Source organism: Neopelma chrysocephalum, unplaced genomic scaffold (assembly GCF_003984885.1).
Source record: "Neopelma chrysocephalum unplaced genomic scaffold, ASM398488v2 Primary Assembly neopelma1_97027, whole genome shotgun sequence".
NCBI lineage: Eukaryota > Metazoa > Chordata > Aves > Passeriformes > Pipridae > Neopelma > Neopelma chrysocephalum.
Window position 1 is genome coordinate 3,189,330 of NW_020925669.1, and position 26,568 is coordinate 3,215,897.

The 26,568-nt window shown below is 46.4% G+C and overlaps 1 protein-coding gene across 1 annotated transcript; it reads right to left on the bottom strand.

The window, feature by feature from the left end:
* Positions 1–13,608: 13,608 nt before the first annotated feature.
* On the bottom strand, positions 13,609–21,703 carry PINLYP (phospholipase A2 inhibitor and LY6/PLAUR domain containing). The gene is made up of 6 exons (XM_027671078.1): positions 21,418–21,703; positions 18,777–18,874; positions 17,568–17,684; positions 16,179–16,328; positions 15,899–16,039; positions 13,609–13,983 (listed from the first exon to the last, which is right to left on the bottom strand). Exons 2-6 carry the CDS (start codon positions 18,823–18,825, stop codon positions 13,760–13,762), a joined length of 681 nt encoding a protein of 226 aa, XP_027526879.1. The 5' UTR covers positions 18,826–18,874; positions 21,418–21,703; the 3' UTR covers positions 13,609–13,759.
* Between the last annotated feature and the right edge of the window lie 4,865 nt (positions 21,704–26,568).

A 26,568-nucleotide genomic window follows, 5' to 3' on the forward strand; every position in this document is an offset into this window, starting at 1 on the left:
TCAGTGGTTCTGTCATTTGTGAGTGCAAGGATGCCATGTCCATTTCCAGCTCCCAGCCTTGCAGAGAGGGTGAGCAGTGCCTTTCACCTTGCTTTAAATTTGCACTAGCTTCTGCTTGTGATTAGGAAAGGCAGATCCTGTCATGTGGGATTGTCCAGGAAATTATTCCATGCTAGGGTCCTGCAGCACTCTCTGCCTTGCTACCAAGTCCCCATGCTTTAAACCTTGGAGTACTCAGAGACTTGGATGTGCCAGGACCTTCTCTATCTGTCCAGCCCAGTTGAGTGACATAGAGATATGACTCACAAGCTGAAGCAGACCCCGTGTTGCCCAGCTTCAGTCCTGTTTTGCCACAGTGAAAGACAGGTCCTCTACTCCCTGTTCCCCAGCATTTCCCCTAAATGAACATCACAGCCATGCATATTTTCAGGCCATTCTGAGTATCATGAGATGTTCCTGAGTTCATCAGATTAATCTGCTGGGGATGGGGTGAAATAACTCATTAGAAGATGGACCAGAAGACTCATGACCCCTGACTTTCACAGATGGGGGTGACCTGAACAGGAGAGATCAGCAGCCTCCCCTGGCCGGACAGGGAGGAACCACAGTACAGAGGGTACTGGAGAGAGGTTTGGACACCCATTCCTGAATTTGTCTGAATTCAGACAAATTTCTTCATGATCAGGAGAGCAAGTAATTTTGGAGAATTCTTCTTTCCTATCGGACACAGTCTCGTGCATCCTCAAGCTGCCTTCAGGAGCTCTCCAGGAGGGCTTGCTGGTTTCATCAGTCCTGATGTTGACAGACTGTTGCCAACTGATACATATTGTAAGGAATCGTCACCACCTGTTGCTGAACAAATCACAGAGAATCAAGGGTTAATTCAAGCAGTGAGGTCAACCCACACTCCTTGTAGAGTCTGAGCCCAGGACCTCCAAATCTGACTTTTGCTCTTCCCAATTTAGAAAATGCCACTACCATTCACTCCGGAGCAGGCAATGTGTAGCGAGGGGAGTTTTCCTTTTCCCGCTCTGAGCCATCACTCCTAAAATACCTCAATGCTTGGATAGGCCTGGGCAGGTTAGATCACAGTAGGCTCCCTCTGAATGCTGGGCTGCTACAAGCTGCCATCGCATTCCCGGAGAGCAGCAAATCACTCCCTGTTTTCAAAGGTCTTGGTAGCAGGAGACCAAACTATCTTAAAAAGCCTGTGGCTTCAGGATCAAGGTTGCCCTTGGTGTCTCTTCTTTGAGAGGCTCCTTTGAGCAGTAATGAACTCTATCCTCCTCTATAGGAGGAAGAATCTGTGTGGGGGCAGCCACATGCTGTGGAGCAGAACTTCCCCAGAGCTAAAACCCACAATAAACCTCCTCACCTCCTGGTGTATCTCCACCAGCTTAAAAGGAGAGCTCTACGTGTGTGTCTGCATGTGCACTTCTGTGAAAAACCAAGGGACGGACTGACTCAGTGCAATGAGGATTTCAAACAAAACAATATAATTACACATATTTTTCTCCCATGAGCAGGATGGGACCTAAACATGTAACATCTGTTGCTTAATGCATTCCTAGATAGCACACAGATACTATGCTGATAAACACTACTTAAGAACCAAGATAGCAAAGGAGAAGAACAGAAGTAATGATTGTATTTACACAGAGAGCAGGTCAGATCTTAGCGTGACTTCAGAACAGCCTGGTTTCCATCCCTCCATTTATCACATTTACCACAATGCATATAGCAGTGAAACATTTTAATAGCACTTTAGAGACAGTAAAAGCTTCAGAAAGGTGACATTCATTGCGAGGCTGTACATTGCAAGGCTGCCCCTGGAAACTGCAGAGGGCCACATCATATGCCTTTTAAGTCCTGAATTGAAAAAACAACCTCTGGAAATCAAATGTTGGTATGGATCCTGTGCTGTTTGAGGATCTGGATGAGACTAAAATTCACACCTGTTTCAGATCTTTGGCCTTCACCAGGGCACAGCTTACCATGTGAATGGCATGAAATGAAGAGGTGACCACCCCTTGCTTCCCACATGCCAACCTCTTCCAGTGCACCATGACAGTGCCTCCCATGCTGGGCTCGTCCCTTATTCCCAGTTCCAAGAGGTGGCAGCAGCACTCTTGCCTTTGAGAAGCCACCCCTGTGTGGGACTGACATCCTACCCCGCCCTTGGGACAGGAGAAGGACTGACGCCCTTGGGAAAAGCAAGTGCACACCCACACATTTAGACACCCTCAGCATCTCTAAGCTGACCAGCAGTTGCAATAGGCCTAGCATTGTTCACAAGCATAATACAAGGCACAGGAAAGTATATTTAAAAAAATAAAATATTTGCATCTGGCTTATTTTTTCACGTCAATGGAGTAGGGAAAAGGTCTTTCTGGGATTGAAAAGAACCCTGAGTGTCTGCTCATCATTCCCAAGGGAAACTTGACAGCATTGCTCACTACAAAACCCTTTGCAGGAATATCAGCTGCACTGATTCTTTCCAGCCACCTCAGAGACTAAAGGTTGAAGACAAATATCAGAGAAAGAAGAAAGAAAAGAGAAACAAATATGGTCCTTGTCTCAGAGACAGTACAACCTCAACAGAACAAACATGCAATGGGAAAAAGAATGAAGAGAGCTAGGAATAGCCAGAAGCTCCTTGCATCCTGGGACAAAAAAGTATCCCACCAGCTCTCAGTATGGCCCTGCAGTGGTGAGACTTTCATCTGAGCACATCAGCAATGATGTGCACGTCATGAGTGACATCGCTGATGGTTCCATTACGCTGCTGGGGTGGGTGAGCAGGAGCAATACTAACACGACCATTTATGAGCATAGATCTCGCAGATTCACAAAACAGGGTCCTGTGGTCCCTGCACATGATGGCTTCTTGTAGTTTAAGGCCCTCCTCTTGCAGCCACAGGATACAAAAATGTTTGGAGGTCTGTATCTGTCAAAGCACTGATGTAGTCCAGTAAGTGTAATTCTTGAAACTGTAGGTGAAAGACACAAGCTTTGGCATCTCAGTATGTCTCCAGGCTTATCTTGACCTGCACTGGTGTTAGTTTACCTTAACAATTGCTAGTGGTCAAATAACTTCTGTATAACCTGTTCCAGCTTTATCTCTGTATATATGGTAAAATGACAAGCACAGGTCGTCACTGCATAACAAGAAATAGCCCTTGACCTCAACTGAGATTGGGGAAAGATGTTGTGCAACTTTACCTGGAAACTGCTGAGAGGGAAAGACAATGTGACAAGGAAAAAAAAAACCACAAAAACAGCCCCAAAAAACCGCAGGCCTGAGGAGGAACTTTGTTTGGGAGAACTCCTCCCAGTGACAACTCAGGGCACTGATGACTCACAGAGACAGCCTGTCACCTCTCTGCTAGAGGAGGCTGGTGCCACCAACCACAAGACTCAGGGACATCAGAAGGTGAGGATATCATTGGATAGGAGGATCTTGATTAGGTTAAGATTTTAATAAAAATTTTGGCTCTGTGTGAATACAATGTGTTCATCTTGGCATCTAACAGCATTTTAAGTATAACACGAGGGAAGCTGTCAGAAACTCAAGAGTCATTGCCAGGCACTAGCACAGCTGAGAAAGCCTATCCAGACAAAGACTTCAAAGTCATGAGTGAATCCCACAAAAATTTGTCCTGCCTGGTTTAACTGTTTTAGGATACACAGGACAGCTGTTACTCTCACAATAGTTGCAGCTATTCAAGGTGCTCCTGCTGGGACTTTTCCAGGCATCACCTTAAACAAATATTTCACCTACGCCCAGTTTGTGCCCATACATTATCCTACCACCACCACTTTTTGACTGTCAGTTCAGCCCTTCATTTATCCAAATTGATCTTTCTCACAAACTCTTATACCTCTCAAATTGCTGTGAGCTGAAATAACCAGTGAGGGAGGGATCACTTACACCCAGGGCAGTGCACAGACTCGCTGTCTTTGACCCACCTATAACTGATTCAGGTTTAGAGTCCTTCTCTGAGAAGGTTAACTCCGACCAAAGAACTCCAGCTGCAGCTGGAAACATCTTTCCAACAAGAGCCACAGCATGGAAAGAAAGAGACAAACATGCTTCTCACTGCTATGCTCATCATACTATCCTCAGATGTTTCCTGACCAGTCTCTGCTCTAACTCTGCAACCTCCCTGCCTGTGCAAGGGACAGAGTGAACATCATTGAAAGCAGATGAAAAGCTCAAAAACTGTCACAGAAGCCACTTCACCTCCCAAAAGTCACTGCCATGATGCAGGCAGAGGCAAACACCACAGTGACATATCACCTGTGCAAGAGGCCCAGCTAATATGTAGCAACAGGGACAAGAATAGCCTGAAATGATGTTTGTTAGCAGCTGTGGAGGATTGAATGGATGTGGATCTCACTATCAAGTTGACCCAGCAAAGTTACTTTGTTTAAATTTTCCTATGCCAAACTTCAGCTGAAATAATTTTTTACCCAAGAAAAATGTTCCTTCTGAGAGCATTTCACTTTCCGATAGCAAAGTGTAGTGTGGGAATTCAAAGCTTTTCAAGCTCTCTGGCTCTAAAAACAGAATTGTCAGCCTTCTCCTCCACTTTTCAGGAGGTGGTTCCTCACTGCAGAGCACAGTGTTCTTCACTGAGATGAGCTCACAGCAACCAAAGGAGTGTTTATTCATAAGACATTATTCTAGAATGGAAAGTGTCATTTGGGTTGGAGTTTGCGTTGTAGTTTATTATTTCAGATTTTGGGGGGCTTTTCCTTCCATGACTTACAGTCATCTTTACCATGTGTAACAACTTTCAAAGACTAGTACTGATTTCCCAGGGACAAAGAGAAAACAATTCCAGCCTTTCCTTTCTAAAATGGGCTGGGAGGAATGGAAATATGGGGAAGGAAAAGTGGGAGAGTCACCTTCTAACAGGAGGCCAACCACTGACAGTCTGGAAGGAAATGGAGGCATCCTGCTGGTGTCAGATTCATTTTCCATGTAGCCACCATTTTCAATCAAGAAAGATGTAAAGACCCATTCCACACAGCAGATGTAAAACGTAAGATTTTTAAAAACTGAAGTTGTAATAAAATTGTAAGATTTAGTCAAAAAATACCCTGCCCTCAACAGATGAGTCTGGCTTTGACAGTTTCAAGGTCTCTCCCAGTCACAGTAGTAACATTGAGACTTCAGATGTCTGAGCATTTCCAGAAACCCTGTGCAGGTTTTCTGGAAATATCCCCTCATTCTTACCACATATCCCAGCAAGCAGTCCCAAAGGAAGAGATTCTTTTGGTTAGCAGCTGCATCCAAACTCATGTTATTTGCTTAAGCTGATGGTTGTGCAAAGCATCAAGCAGCACAGCAAGACTTTCTACAGGAAGAGATGACTGACCTCATGCTCTACTGGCTACAAGAGAGAGAACTGTATGACCCCCCCACACACTGGATGTACTCCTAGTATTGTCCTCTTTACATCCTGCTCTTGAGTCCCCCCAGTCTGATCCACAGCGACCAACAGACCTGAGGATTATGAAGAAAATTCACCTGCTGTGCAGGGAGTGCAGCCACATGCCTTATGCTGGCACTCTGCACCTCTGTAGGAAGTAAGTGGGGTCCCCCAAGGGTGTACAGCAATGTCTGGGCAGACCCAGATGAAGCAAATAAAGGAAAACAGTTTTGCAGCTGCCCAGTTTTCAGAGTTGGAGTACATTTCTCAAATTCATCAAGTACCTTTCAGGCACAAAAGAAGCAGTCAGATATTCAAAGTAGCTCAGTATTCAATGCCAAGAAGTGTCTTACAAAACATGTCCACGGTCCTCTTGCTAGTGCTCTGGTTTTCTGCTTATCTCCCAGTTTGCAGAGCATGTGAGTAAGTAGTGATTCCAGTGGGAGTCAGAAACAACAGCAAAAAGAAGTGGGGGATCAGCTCCAGTGGTGGAGGGGACATTTACAGCACCTCTGTGGAAGCCAGCTTCCTCCCCTGCCTTCACTCCCCTTACAAATTCATTACAGCTCCTGCCAAGCAGCAGCTTCCCCACTTTCATGGCTTTTCTCTGTGGCCTGTGATCCCTTTTGACACCATGCTGCCTGCACCAAATGCAGCGTCCAAGAACCCAGTGCTGTTGTAGATGCCAAAGGCACGAGAATTATGTCGAGACAGGATGAAGACAAGAAAACTATTTTTGTGGGGAAAAGCCACTATTAAAAATAAGTTGTTCTCTGACCAATGGCACTGAGGAGGTGTTCTTTCCTAAGTTCCCCTTCCAACCGCCTCCACACTGATACTCATAGCTCCTTACAGGGTCTGCTACTAGTTTGGCTGGAGATTTAGGTCCTGTGCTGTGGGTGGCTTAGAGCTGTATCTGAATTGCTTCATTACCCAGGATATAAGTGCTCCTTGGCCAATAAGGTGTATATGGTGCAGAACTCTGCCTTTGGCAAGTGGGGAAGGAGCAGGGAGCAGCAATAATGTGGATCTCTCTGCTCTATCCAGTTGCCAGTTTTCACAAAACTGTGAGCAAATTCAAATCTTGGACATATTTTACTAGATGAAAAGTATGGTAGAAATCATACTTTTGGGGACATAGTGGGGAAAGAGGAAACAAAGAGAGGGGGAAAAGTAAATGCAATGCCTCATTTCCCTAGGCAAGTAGGTTTAAAAATACTGACAAATGACACTACTGTGAACTTTACACACCAATTTATTATGGGATAACCTGCAATATCAATTAGGAATACAGTGGACGTGTGAGGTCATGCTTGCTGCAATGTGTAAAAGATTCTTCTGAGCTCATTAAAGTCACTTTCAAGCTAATTTTGAGAAAGTGTGAGTAATTATGAGAAAGATCAAAGAGGGAAAGGGAGAAAGAAAGTAGAAATGCAGTAATAAAACCTGGGATGAAAGACAGCCTCTAACTGGCTATTAAATTGTGTGTTGCTCCTAAGCAGGAAAAGGACATGGTCAAGAGAAATGGAATCCCTTTCCTCATTGACTGACATCCCCACTCAGTGACTGAGCGGAAATTGGGTTGGGGAATTTATCTGCATGAAGGACCAAGAGATTGCATCCTCACACCTTGTTGTGTGACCCCACCAAGAGCCCACATGGTTCTCTAGGAATTCTGGTTTCCCTGGTTGATGATTTTCTGGAGAAGCTCCACAGAAAAACAGTGAAACCAAAGGCGTTGCAACTTCTTTCAGCGCTGCAAAAGGGTACAATTTCTGATGATTCCTGATGTTTCTCCATCTCTGTTTTTCTGGAATATTATGTTTTTTCCTGAAACTGTTGAACATCTTGTCTTCGACAAGCAAATCTGAAAATGCTGGAAGAGGAGTGAGCAAAAATTATGTTAGAAAGATCCACCCTCTGCATCTGCTGCAGCTATGAGTTTTTACTATGTCTTTTGTTGTGCTGATCCAGGGCACAATCAGAAAAAGCAGAATAAGAATAGGGAAGGGACCTTACACCCTTAGCACGTGGTATCAAGGTCTGCAAACTGCCAAGTCCACATCAGAAAATATTCTCCCTGCCAGGCTGATTTTTTGTGTGAAATTTTGATTTTTTTTTCAGCTTTTTGTCATTCATTGGCCCCTACCAGTGATTTTTTTCCAGTTATTTTACTCTTTTTCATTTCTGTCATTGAAGCCTGCATACACAATAACTAAGAGATGAATAGTCGAGCTTGGGGCATCAAATCTCAATTTATTTCTTTGAATTTTGTTATGGACTTTCTGCCTTGATGAAGAAATCTAGCCATTATTGAAACCAAAAAGCCAAAAATTCAGAGGAAAAAGGTGAATCTGATGCCAGCTTATGTCTTCCTAGAGAATTCTCCTTGAGAAAGACATACTTTTTGTTACAGGATGGAAAACAGAGACATGAACTTCCCCATACAGTTGCCAACAATAACAAAAGAAAAGCATCTTTTCAGGAAAGAGAATAAAATTCTGTTTTTCTCTTCCCAGTTTCAGAGGAATCCTGCCCAGTATGTCCCCATGTTGAGCTGCCAGCCAGCTCTCATTTCAGTCAGAAACCCTAAGCCAGCATAACTGCCTGTATTTTAAACCAGCCCTCCTTGCTCTGGCTCCTTCCTGTGGGTTGTTTTAAGGCATCAGAGAGCTGAAAAGCTGAGCTGGTGCGGGTTTGCTGGTTTTGTGGAAGCACAGCTCAGCCAGGGAGGGTTTGCTCCCGAGCTGGGACTGTGGCAGCAGGATCTCTAGATGCAGGGGAAGGAAGAGCCTGTGCCAGAAATAGCTGCAGGGCTCCAGTAAGTCCCACAGACCACCAAGGCAAACACCACTTTCCTGTAAGTCTTAGAAAGGGGAGGGTCAAGCAGTTCTTCACGTGCTGCAGATGGGCTGCAGAGAGAGGAACTGCCACAACCAGGGTGCCAGCATGGGTGGAGGCATGGGAGGGGGCGGATATGTGTTGGGAATGAACCTCACAGAGTCCAGTAACTTCTGATCCCCCATCAGTTCGTCCCCTTCTCCTGCTCAGGACTATCCTAAACAGGATGAGAGTCTCCCTCTGGCACAGTCTGAGTCAAAATATTTGTTGTTTAACCAGCCATGAAACACCAAAATAATTCTTCATGAAAAATGAGTGAGAAAGACATATGGAAGATGCACAGTTCGGGTCTGGTCCGAGCTGTTTGGGTTTTCTACAGGGACTGAGTTTCAGCCATCTAGATGCAAAACAGGAATTTCCACATCTGTCTGTCACTGCTCACCCCCTAACCTTCCCCAACAGCCAATGGGAACAGAGCCCACAGGCAGGAATTTCTACTCAGAACTGGAGGGAAGAGAAGCTGGAAATGGCTAATGTTATTGGTTAATTACTTACTAACACCTGAATGATGTTGGTTGATGACCAGGTCTACTTGCCACGTACAGTAGAAGTAGATGTGGCACCCTGTGATATGGTTTAGTGGGCATGGAGGTACTCAGTCAAAGGTTGAACCTTATGGTCCTGAAGGTCATTTCCAACCTTAACAAATCTGTGATTCTGTGATTCTATGGCTTTTCTGTTTCCCACAGGTCGTTAGTGTCCTAAGCACCACGTACACTCTGTCTGGGGACATTCGTGGCTGATGGTACTTGTTAGCAGCTTTGGCAGCTTACAGCATTATGATCATCAGTTCCTGTAATCTGATGAATCTCGTAACATCATAATGAATTTCTTACAGCATCCCTCTTTCCACCATGCAGATATTGATGATTTCAGTCCCCTTTCTAGGGAAAAAGACTTTCCCATGCTTGTGTCTGCAAATTTCTTGAGTGAACAGCAGAGGTTTGAGACCATGACGCAGATAAATAAAGTTACAGCTACAGTCTTAGACCAAGGAGACTGAGTCATATTTCTCAAAAACTTCTGGCCAGCAAAACTGTGTTTCAGCCTGCTGTCACTGTACATGGGTACTCAGTCATGGACTCAGCAACACAATAAAGAAAAAAGGAGGGGGGAATTTAACCAATTAAAACATTTTAACTCATCCTTTTACAGATACATTGTATGGGAACTTAATCACATATTAAAAGCCTGACTTCTTAAGGCATACCCTGAGCATACCCTGAGCCTTGCAGTGATAGATCATCATCCTGCAATAGTTCTCAACACAGTTCTCCAGAAGGGAATCAACTTGAACAAGCTCATCCACTGAATCTAACCTTCCAACCAGACTTTTTGCCTAGGCTGCGACAAGCTACTTCCCAAATTGCACCAACTTCTTTGAATCCAACAAGCCCTATGAGATGGGCCCCCATCTGAGGTCCACAAGGGGCTTTGCAGTTTCCTAGAGCAGTAACCTCACAGGGCCCTTTAGCCTGCACAGGGCCCATTGCCCACAACCAGCTTTTCCTTTGGATATCATCTGCCAATAGTTTTCATGTTTTCTCTAGCAGGGCACACCATCCCAGGAGGTTTCCAGCAGAAACGTGCTTGGAAAGCTTTTACTAGGATTTGATATTCCCTACGAGATTCTTCTGGAGCATAAAGCCTGAATCTGTCATTGCACAACAGAGTTTTCTGAGCAGGAGGCTCAGGAGTTTATTCCCTGGACATGAAATTAGACATGGGGTGTGACCATGGGAGGCAGTGAACTGCAGAAAGAAACTTTCCCTTCCTGTGATCTGTGACATCCAAAAACCAAACAAGTGTGTCTGCAGTGGCAGCAACCAAGTATCCAGCCCTTGTATACTGACCTGCACGTAAGCTCCTGTTCTAATAACTGGTAAGTCTTAGAAGTATGGTCATTTGGAGTGATTTATTAGGTAGTTCCAAGTTAGGTGCAGTGGTGAATTTTATTTTTATTCACTCATGTACATGAGAGGACTCCATGATCCCAAAGGTCTTTTCCAACCTAAATGATTCTATGATCCTGAGATGTTCTGCCATAATTCGGATATGTATAGGAAGAGAGATGTACTTCTTCCATGTTGTCAGCAAGAGAGATGGGTACCAAATGCTGTTCTTCACAAATGCAATCCAGAGAAGGGAATATATGTGTGAAAATTTGGGAACAGCAGGTTTTCATCCAGTAGGAGTGTCCAAGGAGTTAGGAGACGAGACCATGCAGGTTTTGACACAACATCAGCCTATTCCTGAGTGCAGTGACCCGTGGAGCACAGCTATAAGGTAAAACATGTTCTCTGAGGAAAGGACAGCACCCTGGGGTTGGGATCCTTCCCACCCAACATTTTATGTTCTAGAGCGGAGGTGTCTCTGTCAGTGGTGGGTCCGTCAGTACAAACCTGGTCTCCAAGAACAGTATTGACTCGGCCACTCCAGGCATTTGAAGACATGCTGGGTGGAGACACCTACCCTTTGCAGTAGCCCTGATTTGGTCAGATGGGCCAAGACCCACTGTCCTCTTCTGAAAGATGCGGGAAAAATTGTTATCTTTCTGGTATGAAGCAGAACACACTGTCTGCAATAAAGACTGCTTGTTCACTCACTGATTATCTTCACTTTGCCTTTGAAGAAGTGTAATCCCCAAAATACCCACTGAACCTGCTAGCCCAGGGTGCTGGAAAAGCTTCCTCATAGGAAACATAGTCATGACATAAAAGAAACAACTTCACATTCCTCTGCAAATACAACCCCAGGCCAAGCTCTGGTCAGATAAACTGTGTCCTGGTGTCCTGAGCTCCTGGTATGAAACTGCTAGGGACAGGAATGCTTCTCAAGAAGTGGAAGAAAAACCATTCCAGCCACATGTGCTGGAAAGAAGGAGCTGAGGGGTTTTAGTATCTGTTAAGAACTGCCTTGCACGACACATGGCTGCACACAACCCCTTCTCCCTAACCTCTCCTGCCCCGCTGCTCCCCAGTACACCCACAGAGCTCAGAGCTGTGTCCACCAAATGACAGATCAAATCCTCACCTTCCCTCCACCCTTCAAAATCACCAGCCTGCTGAGCAAAATTCCTGCACGTCCATCTCCCTGTTTCAGATCACCAACAGGTTTTCTCTCTGCCACCAGGCTTTCTGGCCAGCTCAGCATTTTGGGACAGAACCAAAACCTCAGAGGAGAGAGAGGGAAATGGCAGGACAGGGTCAGTTTTCCACTGGCTGGGAAGAGGTCTGAGCCCTCTTCACGTTACAAAGGGGGAGATCAAGGCTGTTGTTGCCACGGTGGGTGTTGTGGGTGGGGAGGGCAGCATCCAGCCATTCAGAGCTGCAAGTGTCTGTGTCTCACATGCCTGGTAGCTGAAGTATCTGCAAGATCTAAGGGAGGATCTGGTATTTACATGTCTGCCATGTGTGCCTCTGTGTGGGAGTAGGGTTTGTATATATTACAAGGAGAAACTGCAGATGGAAACAACCCAGTTTGGTGTCTAGGGCCTGGTTCAAAGCCCATTCAAATCAGCAGGAGTCATTCCACTTACTGTGATGAGTTTTGGCCTCATCTCTCCTTGGCCCTGCCCAACATGCCTATGACTTCAGGGGCTGCTCCTTGCTGCATATCCTCAATTAAACTCTGTTCCCCAGAATGGCTGTTTGCAGGGAATCTATGGACATGCTCCCTCCTCTGGTGTCACACCCTGCAGATACTCAGAGGCAAGTGTTGCTTGTTCATCAGTCCTTGCTCAAGATAAAGAGATCCCACTGTTTGATTTGGTTTTGTAAATTGGTGCCACCAGGGGTTTTTTCTGCCTTTTGTGTTGCTTTTATCAGAACACACTTCAGCATCATCTCCTTCCTCAGACGCCAGATTTGAGATTAGAAGGCCTCACCATTTCATCACCTTCCTCCATACTCAAGTCTATCACATTTCTACCAGCTCTGCCTGAGCTGCCTTTAACCTGCCTGCAACTAAAGCATTTCAGAAAGGGCTTCATGCTGGATTTCAGACATCAAAAACTGGTCACTCCTTTGCTCTAATGGTTGCGGTCTGTGCACATTGATGGTGTGGTTTTTTTCCTTTAGTTTTGTCAGGTTACTGCTGTACTCCCATGTATAAAAGAACCTTTTAAGATTTTATCATTTCTATACAAGTGTGTTTATAGCCTGTAAACAAGTCACATCTCTGTCTTCAGTAAAATCACAGGCTTATGCTCCTTTCACTGTAAAGCATTTTATTTCATGTTTTCCATTTGTAACAGCATTTAAAAATGTGGATACTGGAACAGGACCAAGCACTAGTGTATCCATCACAAAGATGCAGGGTTGTTTCCACTTGTCATTCCATCATTTATGCAGCCACAGATGGCAACAGCTTTGTTTGCCACAACATTGAGTCAGAGGTCAAAACTGAGCTGGTTCTCCTCTCTGCACCACAAACCCTTGTCACAAATATTGATGTCTGCTCTCCTCCTTGTCCTCCCCTAAACACCCCACCAGCACCACGGCTCCCTGAACGTGTCTCACCCAAGTCTTGAGCAGGCTGAACAGCCCCACTCAGTTTTTCCATCCCGATAACATCACAGGTTGGAGTGGAATGAACAGAAAGCAAAGGGTTGAGCCATTGAAGCGGATCAAGATCTGCTGTGGGGGTGCCATGGACAGTAATGTAATGTTCTGCATGAATGTACAGGAGATATGTTCAGGGATAATGTACTTACATAGATTTTATGAAACTAAATGTTCCCGAGGTAAGCATTTATTCCAGATAATCATGGAACTTAAGATTGAATGGGAGAGTGTCTGGTAAGGCAAGAAAAACCATGAGGAGAAAACTCTTGCCAGGAGCAGTTTGCTTGTAGCAAAGGGTCACTGACTCATGTCTGAAGCAAAGACCATTCCAGGGCTGCCCAGGGCCACAAACAGCCCTCTGTGCTGAGGGACTCCTCCTACCACAGACAAACAGGGTACAAGGGAAGGAAAAAGGTGCAAGTGACCTCTCTAACCAGAGTGAACCTCTCAGGAACTCACCTCCAGTCCTTTACAGAGCCTGGAAAAGTGGCTTTGAAAGTTGCCACTTATCCTGAGATAGTGGGTGTAAACTCTGGGGCTGCCTTGAGAGTTCCCATTGCTTGTGCAGTGTTTGAGCACCTCATGCAGTCTCCCACAGTCCCAAGGGTAGACAAAGCACTGAGAGAATGCAACACAAAACTGACCACAATTGAACCTATGAAGAAGCTTTAAATTAGATTAAATCAATGAGGAAACAGAAGAAGTGCAAGTACTGTCTTTATTCTGTGAAAACATGAAAGCAGAGCTAATCTGAAAACAAACTCGCCACACGGAGAAGCTACAGCGAACAGGACTGAGATAGAAACCACTGATGGAGTTTGTCATGGGTTTTGCTCAACACAGCACTAGCGAGAGTCAGAAAAGTACCTTCTCCAGGATGAATCCTGATAGGAGAGGGAGGAAGACGGTGTGTTGAGGGGCAAGAGCAAAAACCACTCTGTCCATAGAAGTAGCTGGTCTGCATTGGAGCCGCTTCAGCTTTATGTCCATCATCCCCACACTGTTTTTTCCATCTCCTGCCATAGTGCATTCGGAAACGGTGGTACAACCCTTCATGGCAGCTTTCACAGTCAGTCCAGCTACACAGGAGGAGAAGTACATGCCATGTGTCAGTGGACCCAGACCCCACAGTCATTCCCTCCCTGGCCACTGCAGTCCCCATTTTCAACCCAAGAACTACCCATTCCTTACATCCAGTTGGCTCTAAACCCACCAACCCATTCCTGTCTGTTCTCATCCTCTGAACAAATTTGAAGAAACAGCAAGGTCACCTTGGTTGACTTGAAATACAAAGGGTTTAGGGTTTGTCTTCTTTCTTTCTGCTGAATAAAGATGATTTTTAAAACTTCTAGTAATTTAAATTTAAAAATTGAAAAGGTCTTAAATAGTTATCTTTCTTACATTTAAAGATTCTTCTGTTCAAACTTTGTCTGGCTTCCTAAAGAAACCAGGGCTGTGTGACACTATTCCAGGAATTCATTGCCTCCTTCTCTCTCGCGACCTCTCATGGCATTCAAACTGTATGACAATCTCTCAGCCATATTTTACATGGGGTTGAGAAGTCTCAAAGACAATATAGCCTGAGCCATTTATTAAGATTAATCCATCCTTGAAGGCTTTACAAGATTTTAGCCAAACCAAGAGCGAAACATGGTGCCATGCCCACTGAAACCTGAACCTGTCCTTTATCACCGCTGGAGCACCTACCTGAGAAGGAGAGCTGAGCAGGTGCTGGGTGCCTAACTCTCCAAACAGATACTTTTGTTCCTGTTGCTTGCTTTTGCTAACACTGCTCACATTTCTCTGCTGTGCAGGTTATGGAGGGCTGGAATACTCTGTTGGGCATTTTTATCTTAGATACAAATAACCTGTAAAGGCGCCTCACTAGTTCCTCACCTTCCTGTGTTCCCCTACACCTCTGCTTCCTCTGCATAGCTAATCACACCACACAGGTCTTCTCTATCTACAGTGGCTGATCAATCAAGTTAAGACAAATTAGGAGCATTTTTATTTCAGTGATACACTGAAATAATTCCACCACTCTATTTCCATTGCTGTGACTCAGAAAATTCTCGTTTTCCTTCATGTTGTCTCTGTGAAACATGATCTAATTCAGGGTTTGGACAACACATTTTCAAAAGTCTATAGCAAAGACCTTCAGGCATCACATCATCTCCCAGCGATATTATCAACTCAGAGGAACTTCATCTATAATCATACACAAGATAACTTTTTTCAGTCTGTTTCTACAGCAGGTGTTGCTGCCTTTAATTTCCATCTTAGTTTTCCTGTCTACTGGAGCACAGGTGGGATTGCCACGAAAGGTGGAAGTCCTTTACCTGCAGCATGGGAGGAAAGGAGAGTGACCAGGAAACAGGCATTCCTCTCTCTAATCACAGGTGTAATTAAGGGTGGAAAAAAGAGTCCTGAAGGAGTCATTATAAGACTGGAGTTCCTTCTCAAGGAAGATCTTTGGGTACCCCAAAGGCTCAGCTGCAGTGTTTATGTCCCTGGCTCTGTACACACAGAAGCACCACTATAACAGTATCTTGTTCCCAGCATCACCTCATGGAAAAGCCAATGGCTCTGTGTAGTTCCGCCTAAACCTCCACTGAGCTGGCAACTAGCTTAGATCCAGATTCATCCTCATACATCTTAGCTAGGGCCAGCAGGTCCAGGGCCTTGGTCAGATTTGTTACATGCCCATGTATCAGACTGCCTCAGGAAGCCAGTTCTCCTCTTGACCTCAGTTATGCTGCGCTATGAGGAAGTCCAGCAGTTATTCATGCATAATGGGGAAGAAAGAAGAAAAAAACACCCCTGCCCTTTGATCAGCTTTAAACTTTCAGCTTTCCCCTTTCAGTTTCTTGCTCTTCCTCTTTTTTTTTCCCCACACTTTTTACCTGTTTTTATTTCTCAGTGATGCTTCCTCTTAGACTAGTTTCACCCATTTTACCAAAAACATGAAAGACAGCCCAAATAAAAGGCAGTTACCAGAATTCATTAACCCAGCAAGGTCAACACATTGGGTTTCAGATCCAGTGCAGTTTACGATTTCGTGACTGCACTGAAAGGAGTCCATGCTGTAGCAGGCAGGACACTGGTACCCGTTGGGCACGTTGTCATCTGGTGGCACTGGAATGAAAGAGATGGGCTGTAACTGGTGTTAATGAGGGTATGAGAGGAATGACCAAGGTCATGGTTTAGCCTGGAAGGCCTCACCTTGGGATGGGCCAGAGAGGGGATGGGCTATAAGGATAAAAAAGGAGCTTACATGAGACAGAGATGGTTCGACAGTCATCACCCGTGCAGCAAGCTATGTGGCTCTTTGCTTTTACCTTCCCATAGTTCATGGTGACAGGGCCATGGTTGCACATGTTGGATTGCATGCAGGACTTGATGGATGTAGGGATTGCCATTCCCCCTGTAACAAAGCAGAAGGCAGTGCCAAGTTGTTAAACACAAGGTAACTCCCTTCCCATTCCAATAGCTCCTGCACCAACTCCTAAGTAGCTGCACATCTTCCTTCTGCTTGAACAAAGTCACCTTTCATCCTTGAAGCACCTCAAGGCTCAATTTAACTGTTCTGCTCCCCGTTACACCTTTTGGGCTTGGTTGATGGTGTAGACCAGACTTGCCCATGTCAGGATGCTTGTGGCTGCGATGGACCATGTGCTCAGCAGAATGTGCATAAAGAAGCATGAGCTGGGCATTAGAGGCCTGCAGGTTAGAGGATAGTGCAGGATGGGAAAAGCTCTCTATTCCTCTATCTTGAGAAGCAGTTTCTTACTGGGAGGTTTTGGTTCTTAATTGCAGAGGGGAGAACCATGAGCTACACTAGACTCACTTCTCCAGTGAGGACAGGCTCAGACACTTGAAGTTGTTCAGCCTGGAGAAGAGAAATCTCCTGGGTGACCTTATAGCAACATTCCAGTACCTAAAGGGGCTAAAAGAGAGCTGGAGAGGGACTTTTGACAAGCGCATGGAATGACAGGACAAGAGGGAATGGCTTCAGACTGAAAGAGGGTAGATTTAGATTAGGTATTAAGAAGAAATTCTTTGCTCTGAGGGTCATTAGGCACTGTACAGGTTGCAGAGAAGCTGTGGATGGCCCATCCCTGGAAGTGTTCAAGGCCAAGCTGGACGTTGCCTCTGAGCAACCTGTTCTAGTGAAAGGTGTCCCTGGCCAGGGCAGGGCATTGGAATGAGATGATCTTCAAGGTCTCTTCCTACCCAAACTATTCTGTGATGTCGATTACAGTGATACAGTGATAGGTCAGCCCTGGTGGTACTGCCTGGTTGTCTGGTGTCCCCTTCCCTGCTCAAGGAAGGGGGTCAGATGCAGGCCACCTTCCCTCTCCACACGTCACCACTGCACCCTCAGAGCCAGATGTCAGCAGCCTAGTGTAGCTCATGGTTCTCCCCTCCGCAACTAAGAACCAAAACCTTCTAGTAAGAAGCTGCTTCTCAAGACAGAGGAATAGAGAGCTTTCTCAATCCTGGACTATCCTGATCTCTGGCTCCTCTGCCAGTAAAAGGAAAATGAACAGTTTAACCAAGGGTGGACCATAATACCAGTGACAGAAGTGGGGAGAGAGACACCTGCCCCAGCCCTACTCCGAAAGCTACAATGGCACACAGATATAGCAGATGTCTCACCTACCTATTAGGACCTCGTGCAGAATGATGCCACAGGTATCTTCACCACCAGTGCAGGTTTTCATGGGGCCAGAGCAGCTTCTTCCTATGCTGTGACAAACCTCACACTGAAGGCATGTCCCTGGGGAAAGAAGGAGGACATATTCCTGTGTAAGAGTCATAAGGGATCTCACTTCCCCTTTCATTACCATTTGACTTCAGTGTTTGATCAGCACTTTTCACATTCCTCTTCTCTTATTTTTCCTGTTGCATTGTGCAATTTGTGGTGGGGTTTTCCTGGAGCTGCTGATGAAAGCAATCCTACAAACCCCTCAGTCCTGGCAGGCATTCAAGTGTCCCTTGATCCACAACTCCCAAATTCTCTCTTTGCAGTAAGCAGGGGCACCTGAGTGGCTGGAGAACAAGAGCTGCCAGTGGGTATTGACTGTGCTCTGTAAAAATTGGAGAATTCCTTTGTAGACATTATCTCTTTGTAGGCATTATCTCTTTGTGTATCTCTTTGTAGGCATTAGGGGAAACCACTTTACCAACTACCTGCTGGAACACCTTAAGCAGACCAGAATATCAGACTGTCAGCAGGAAACACTTAGAAAGGAATAAAGTGTTTATCAACAGAGGACAAATACGATGTCTTCCATGGCACACACCTGCAAGGGTCCAGAGCATAGATTAATAGGTCCCAGGCATGTATCAGCTCCTGAAACCCAGGTGCCAACTGAGGCACCTTGCAGTGACTGTAACATCTTCATGGAGTGTCAGGTATGGCCCAAGACATGTGTGCTTCTCTGTAGCAGAGCTGAAGGACAGCCGAGATGACATATAATGTCTAAAATGTCACACAACTCTGGACACAAGTAAAATAAATGGGCCACTAAGCTTGTGGTAAACTTGTCCAGAGACCCACTCAGCTGACCAAAGGTCTGTCTGCCTCAGAGTAACCTGGGTCACTCCAACAGCTTTCCTGGCCAGACCAGCAGTGAGCACCACGTGAACTCAGACTGCAGTGTCATGTTGTAAATGCCAACACCCTCATCTGCACTTTGGCTCATAGCACCCAAAGATCCCCTGAGACTGGTCGCCCCTCTGCAGCACAAATCCCCCCATATGAGGTGTTTCTATGGCTCAGATGGCAGGAACAGCCTCCCACACGAAGCACCCATTCTCAGATCTCTTCTGTGTCCCACAACTCAGCAGGTCCTAGCAAAAAACTCACCTGGGTCCATGAAAGCCAGGAGGAAGCTGAGTCCAAGGGATACTTTCATGCTGATGGGATGTAAGCACAAGGAGCTGCCAAATCTTTGTGAACACAGCGCTGTTATAGTCAAAGAGATCACAAATAATTTTAAAATTTAAAATACCGAAATTTATTAAAGGCAAACGTCTGCCAGATCCACGAGGAGTCCTTCGTCTCTGATCCCTATTTCCCCTTTGTCCTTCCCTTACACCCACCACTAAGATCCTTGCCTGCCTTCTCTGACTTTCTTCATCCCTCCATACATACACTTTCTGAACTTCTCTCAGTAGCTCATCCAAAACCTTTCCTTGCCAATCTTCAATCTTTTCTAGCTTTTTCCTAATGTCTTCCCATGATTTTACTACAAACTGTGTTTTAAGCAAAACTTGCCCCACTTCAGTATCTGGATCAAGGCTGGAATAAAGCTGTAAACTTTTTCTCAATCTTTCCAGTCATTCTGTGGGGGTTTCCTCTTTTTTCTGGTGTTCCTTAAATGCTTTATTTCTGTCCTCTAGGGACAGCTTCTCTAATGCCCTGAATTATGATGTCTCGTAAGTCAGACATATGATTTCGATGAGCCTCATCTTGATTGTTCCAATTGGGCCTCTGAGGGGGCCACTTAACATCAGCGGCTGGACCTTGCTGATGCCTTTGGTCCCAATTTCTCATCCCTGCTCTTCTAATAATTTCCCGCTCTTCGGCAGTAAATAATATTCCCAAAATTGCTTGCGTTTCCTCCCAAGTATATGTATTAGGACCCAAAAACTGGTCAAACCTCTCAGCTACACCGAGAGGGTCTTCCAATAGGTTTCCCATTTCCTTTTTAAACTTTCTCACATCCCCTGAACTTAAGGGAACCGACACAAATCCTATCCCCGGTTGTTGTCCTCCCACTGCAATTTCTCTCAAAGGGTATAACTGATTTTCCCTCCTTCCTTTTCCTTTGGTCCCACTTCTTGTCATTCTCCCGTTTTCGGTAAACGGGGGTGAAGATGGGGGAGTGGTCTCCGGGGACGAGGGTTCCCGCGCTGTGGAAGGGGAAGTGGCCTCTGAGGAAGAGGGTTCCCGCGCTGTGGCAGGGGGAGTGGGGGCCGGTTCTGCAGGAGCAGTGGGGACAGGTACACTCCAGTGGCCATTTTGGGCTGAAGCGCAGCACGGAGGTCATGGAGCAGGCATGGGCAGAGGTGGGATGTACGGTGGAGGTGACTTCTGGGAATCTCCCAAATCCCAATTATTCCCTTGCCCTTTCTTCTCCTTTAAGGGGAACAAATAGGTTCTGGTATCTGATCTTATCCATAAACTAGCGTATTCACTTTCTTCTAAACAAAATGGTTCCTTAATATGCACATAAATGTTTAAAGCTTGACAAATCCAATCCTCAAATGAGCCATAAACTGGCCAATACAGATGGTCCTGCCTTATCTGTTTTCCTCCCCAAACTTCCATACAATAGTGTACCATCTTTTCTCTTGTCTTCCCTTCTCTAGAGGGGTAATCATTCCAATATTTTATCATCATCCCCAGAGGACTATCTTGAGGTACCTCTGGTAACTTTACCTCAAAGTCACCCATGGGAGCAGAAGATTTACTTTTCTTCTGTCCCATCTTCCAAAAGTGCCTTCTCACACACTCACACTCGCTTCCTTCCTTTCGTGGCTTACGCCCTCGTGGGCTATAAGAACCACACTACTTGGAGGTTTGCACTCCATTCATCCTAAAGGACGTCTCAATCGTTTACACTCCAGGAACCCTTATCCCCGACCGAACAGAACCGCAAATACTTACTCACTCCTGAGTCTTCGTTCGGATCCCGAACGGAATCGCAAATACTCACTCCTGACTCTTCGTTCGGATCTTCGTGCACAAAAATTACGGGGAACTGCAGTATATTCTTTTGCTCATTTGTCTTAGATTTCGGTCAGATATCCAGAATCTGTACCGCAGAAGACCCTCCCCAGGACCATCCAAACGAGGACAGCACAGAAGGTCTGGATCCAAATCACAGCACCAAATTGTTATAGTCAAAGAGATCACAAATAATTTTAAAATTTAAAATACCAAAATTTATTAAAGTCAAATGAGCAAAACAGCGCTGGGTGGCCGAGGAGTCTCCTGCTCTACCAATGGTCTGCAAGTTCAAGAAACCAGAGCCCACCTTTTTATACACGGTGCAATCTCCTCCCCTCCCAGCTTCTTCTCGCCACGTCATTGGCTCCTACTGCACGGACTCTATCTTGTTGGTAGGGGGTTAGCTGACAGTCTGCAAGTTAAGAAAGTCCCAGTCTGCCTCTTATACATGCTGCAATTTCTTCCATTCAGGTGATCCTAGGATGAAGGCAGCAGGTCCTCCCCCAGGCTCCTCCGGCTAACCCATTCACTTGCGCCTGCGCATCCTCATCCTTCTTATATAGCTTTATGCATTTCCTCCTTACAAGTACATTTAAAGTTTACAATCAGCATAACAGGATGAAGCCCGCCCAATACAATAGGATATAGTTCGCCACAATAACATAACATCGTGGTTTAATACTCTGCAACTTAAGTAAACCATTTACTACAACATTACAAACTTTATTTGATCAGCAAATTATTTATCTTTGCTTTTATTGACTATCACAGCACCGTGTGCCACAAGGGCTTTATAAACTGCAGGGAAAGGGTGTGTTTTTGGGGAAGTGGAGACTGGGGAAGTGTTCTGAAGAATATAGATATTTCTGAGCGCTAACATCAGCATTTGTTTCTTTTTCTTTTAAAGCACAAGTTTTGCCTCCTTCTTCAGATGAGTAATGCTGTTTGCCTTTCCTCTGTTTAGAGTATGCAGCCTATGAGGAAAGACTGGCTTTCTTGGTGATATCAGGTGCAGTCTCTGGTACAGGCTTTGAACACCATTCAGTCTCTGCCATCCATATGAATGATGGAGAAGAAATCACTTGGACAGCCCTGTTAGGCCCAAAGAGGCAAAGTATAGCAAGGACCAGCCAGATGATTACAGAGGCAAAGCAGGCAGTGTCAAAGCAGTAAGCTTCCTCTCTGAGGCAGTGTACAGCTTCAGTTTGCAAACTGACTGCCCATGCACACCTTGGAGCAGGCTCAGGGAAGGGTTTCTGGTGTTGAAAGCTGGTCCTCCAGCATTTGGGGTTTGATATAAAACACTTAGAAGTTGATAAGAAAGTCTTCTGTTGTATTTCAGGGCTTTGAATTAAACCAAGTCAGCAGGGAGAAAGCACAGGTTGTCTGTGAGACAACCTGGTCGCAACTTAGGTGATGTTATAGCAGGTTTTCCATGCCCTGACATCTCATGACAAGCAGCAGTGACCAACTTGTGATTGGCTCACATGCACAGGTTTTATGTTCTGCCTCACTGAAACCATTTCCCACCTTGAAGATATCCTCTTGTCCTGCAGCAGGCTGAACCAGTTTATGGTCCTCCAGGACTTTTTGCATTGACATCGCAGAAAAACTGAAGTGTCTGTGCGCCCGTTCGCAACTGCAGTGTCAGTCTTTGGGTGAGATGTTGCTCCAGAGGGACTTTTTGCTGTGTTGCACAGGAGGATGCTGGTCTCATCTGGGCTCCAGACACAAGGGCAAACCAAACAACAAGTCCTGCACAGCAGGGGCACACAGACATACAGAGAGGAATCACAAATACAAGGTGCAAGGACATTCCAAGGCTACCCAGTCCATCCGGCTGCCCAGGACAGCTGTAGGCCAGCACAAGGGTTGCCTCTGGGGAGGTAACAGGGAAATCCAGACTGATAGGAAGGGAGTCTCACCCTGAACATGGCAGGGATAGGTGTTTGGTGAAAAGCAGAGAGAGCTTCGCTACTGAAGATTTCTACTGATGTGTAAATGAGCTAAGTGTTGTTCCCAGATCTGCCAAAGTCTTCCTGTAAATCCATAGAGAAAAATCACAGATCTCACTGATGTTTCCACTCATTCTTTTGCTTTGATTTTCTGCCAGCAGCAGAGCTCTTCTCTGCCTCTCTCTCTCCCACCTTACTATATGCTTTTCCCATTTCAGACTAACCTCTTCAAAGGACAGTGGCCTTGTTACATTTTGCTATACACTGAGTAGTCCAGCAGGACCTCTTCTTAGATAAGTCCACAGTGCCGTGATAATGGAAATCAGTGCAACCACACTGTACAAGAGCCTTGGACCTCCATTGTCCATTAAGCTGATATCTCAAGGAGACAAGGGAAAATTATATCTTCACCTTGAAATTCTTTTTCAGCTCAGAAATGGTCATAGACACATTGAAATGAAATCAGACTTCTGACTGCACCCTGTTCAGGACTAAAATTCACTCCTCAGTGGTCTTAAAACTCAAACTGAATAAAACCCTGTCCCCAGGCAGGCTGGGGTACTCAGATTGGGGTGATCCTGCTACTTAACTACATGTGGGACTGCATATACAGTTATGAAGATGGGAGGCTGTGACTGTCTCTGGTGATTTTAATTTCATGCCCTTTCATTTAAGATGATTACTGAAGTCCCTGGGGGATTTTCCCTGAACAACATGACTACACTAGTCTCACTGAATTACAAAGAACTCACCTGTTTTCCACCTCTCATGGAGGGAGGGTGTGAAGCTGCAGCCTTTTCATATGCCTTTTCAGAGAGGAAACCAAGCATAGCAAGGAGAAGACACAATCTGCAGCAATAAGAGACCTGGAAAATAAGATCTATGAGAGAAGGTGAAAACTATTAAGGTGCTCAGTGGACACCCAGTCATATCACATATGTCTACAAAAACAAGGGCTGGATAGGAAAAAATATCACAGAGGGCTTACATTAGGCACTGGGGAATTTTCAAACAGTGACAATACTGAAATGTGGGAAGGTGTGGATCCTCCATCCTGGGTGGCTTGGAAAAACAGGCGAGACAATAACTATTAGGGAATTATTTAAGTTGATAGGATCCTGCTCCAGGGCTGAGAGATGGATTAGTTGTTGTCTCTCAGGATTCTTTCTAAATTCGTTCTTATATTTTAATTTCATGGTGTGCATGTCCATGTTTCTGCAGCATGTCCATGTTTCCAGAAGCAGAGGAGAATGATAATACAAGTCACACTCTACAGGGAGGTGAGGCAGAGGCTGGAGAGGTCGGAGGAATATGTCAGACAAGAAAAGTTAGAAATCCAATCCTGAAAATAGCACTAGTAGGAAGAGAAGAAGGGGGTAAGTTCAAAATGAAGATTATTCTATGTTCAGCAGAAGAAAGATGCCCATCTAGGCCAGAGCATGTAAAAAAATATATACGAATTTGCCCTGCAGGGTTGTAGCAGAAAATCCCAGTGGATTTCATAAAATCAGAGAATTTTTTGGGTTGTAAAAGATCCTTAAGATTATTGAGTCCAGCCATTAACCCAGCACTGCCGAGCCCACCACTAAACCACGTCCCCAACTGGAACATCTACACGTCTTTTAGATACTTCCAAGGATTGTGACACCACAACTTCTTCCAGGGATGCTGACACCACAAATTCCCTGGGCAGCCTCTTCTAGTGCTTGACAACCCTTTTTGTGAAGATATTTTCTTAATATCCAGTATAAATCTCCCATGGCACAACTTAAAGCTGTTTCCTCTCATCCTAAGAGCCCAAACATAGAGATACGTTCTCGAAGCACAAAATTAATATATCAGATTTACAACAGAGCTGAAAAACCCAGGTCAGAAAGCTCTGAAAGAGAAAGTGGTGAAGTTGTGGCAAAGACAGTAAAAGGTAGAAAGGATTGGGTGTGCACAGCTTGTGTAGGAGACATTGGGGAGAAGCCTTGTGCAGGCCCTGCTGGGGTTGAAATGGAAGGTTCCTAATGGAGAATGACAATGGTGGCTTTAAGGAAGAAGATGTGAGGTTGGAGCTAAGGATACACCCCTTGATGGTGGGATCAGCTGAGGCTGAGAGGAGCACCCTGTTCCTGTGATGAAACCCTTGAGAAGGAACCAGGAGAACAGGGCATGCCTGGGTTGAGGATGAATCCAGCAGAGCACTGGAACCAGACAGGAGCAGTGCAGGTGCCAGCCCTCTTCCCTCACAGTCAGTGGGCTCCAAGGGATGGCAGCATTGTGACCAGGGCTCCCCTCCCAGCATCTGGAGAGCCAGCAAAGCAATGGCAGATAAACTGGAAATCAGAATGAACCCCTGTACAGAGGGTCATTGAAAGGCTTGGTTTAGGCAAGGCAGCCTGGAGGAGCTCTGTCTGGGGCTGCAGTGACATGACTGGGGACATGGTGGGCTCACTGGGAGCAGTGGGAACAGCCTTCTAAAGCCCCAGAGCGGGAGGACAGCGCCCAGGCTGTGCTGAGGGCTGCTTTCGCCGTGGGGCCGTGTGCGTGAGTCCTGCATGGACCTCTCTGGCCTGGCTCCCATGCCAAAGGGCTGCTTCCCCGGGGGAAGGGGGCCCTCCATGAGTGCCTGCACCTCCGGCACCGACTCAGGCCTGGAGTGCCCTTTGGCTGCCCTTGGAGCCTTGGTGGATCTCCTTGGTATCATTTCCCGCTGCTGCCCTGCACTCCCTCCCCATTCCACACACACACAGACAGGTTATGGAATAAAATCTTTTAATTGATAACCAGAAGAAAATGGTCATCAATATCTACATCTACATTACATCTCTATTTCCATCTCTATCTACACCCCTATCTACACAAACACCCTCCCTCCCTCCCTCAGATTGGGAGAGATGCCCAAACGATCTATCCCTCCCACTGGGACAGATCCCCAAACGATCTGTCCCTCCCTCCCACTGGGACAGATCCCCAAACGATCTGTCCCTCCCTCCCGCTGGGATAGATCCCCAAACGATCTATCCCTCCCTCCCACTGGGACAGATCCCCAAACTATCTGTCCCTCAATGGCTTCCTGCCCCAGCCCTGGCTGCGGAAGCCTTGCTCTTGCTCCCAGTGCTTGGCCCAGAGCCCCTCTTCCTCTTCATGCCCCGCCTTTCCAGAGCGATGTTGCTTGCTGACACGCTGCTCTGAGGCGGTGGCAGCTCTGTGCCCGCACCCTGCTCAGGGTCTTGAGGCTTGGTGCCGCCTGCGTTGCAGTGTCCCGTGCTCAGGATGGCTTGGCAAGGCTTGGGGACACCGCAGTCAGTTGGCGGCATCTTCTTGGCCGGGCAGAGCCAGGTGTTCTTGGGCTGGGGGCTGGTGCCACTGGTGCCACAATGGTCCGTGGGCATGGGGACGCTGCTGTGACCATCCCGCCTGGTGCCCACGGCTCCCTGGGAGCAATCCAAGTGGCTCCCAGTCCCTTTCAGCAGGATCTTCCCACGCAGCACAATGTCGCTGGCTGGAGTCACCTCAGGGGCCCCAATGGCTTGGACGCGGAGTGGGCCCGAGTGGCTGGCAGTGGTGTCACCCCTCCGGAAGGTGTCCTCACTCCATGGTGACGTCGCTGGCCAGCGAGAGGTCACAGCCTGACGGGCTGTCCTCATCCATGGTGACGTCGCTGGCCAGCGAGAGGTCACAGCCTGATGGGCTGTCCTCATCCATGATCACGTCACTGGCCAGCGAGAGGTCGCAGCCTGACGGGCTGTCCTCGTCCATGGGGACATCACTGGCCAGACTGATGTCAAGAGCTGGCGTGGTGTCCAAATCCATGGGGACGCTGGTGTCTGGAGGACTGCCACTGCCCAGGGGCGTCCCTGAGGGGTTGGCTGAGCTGGTGGGGCCATGCTGCGTGTCCTGCACTGGTGGGAATGGGGCTGGGCGCTTCCTGCGGCTGCGGGCAGCCCCCAGGGCAGTGCCTGGTGGAGGAGCACTGCCAC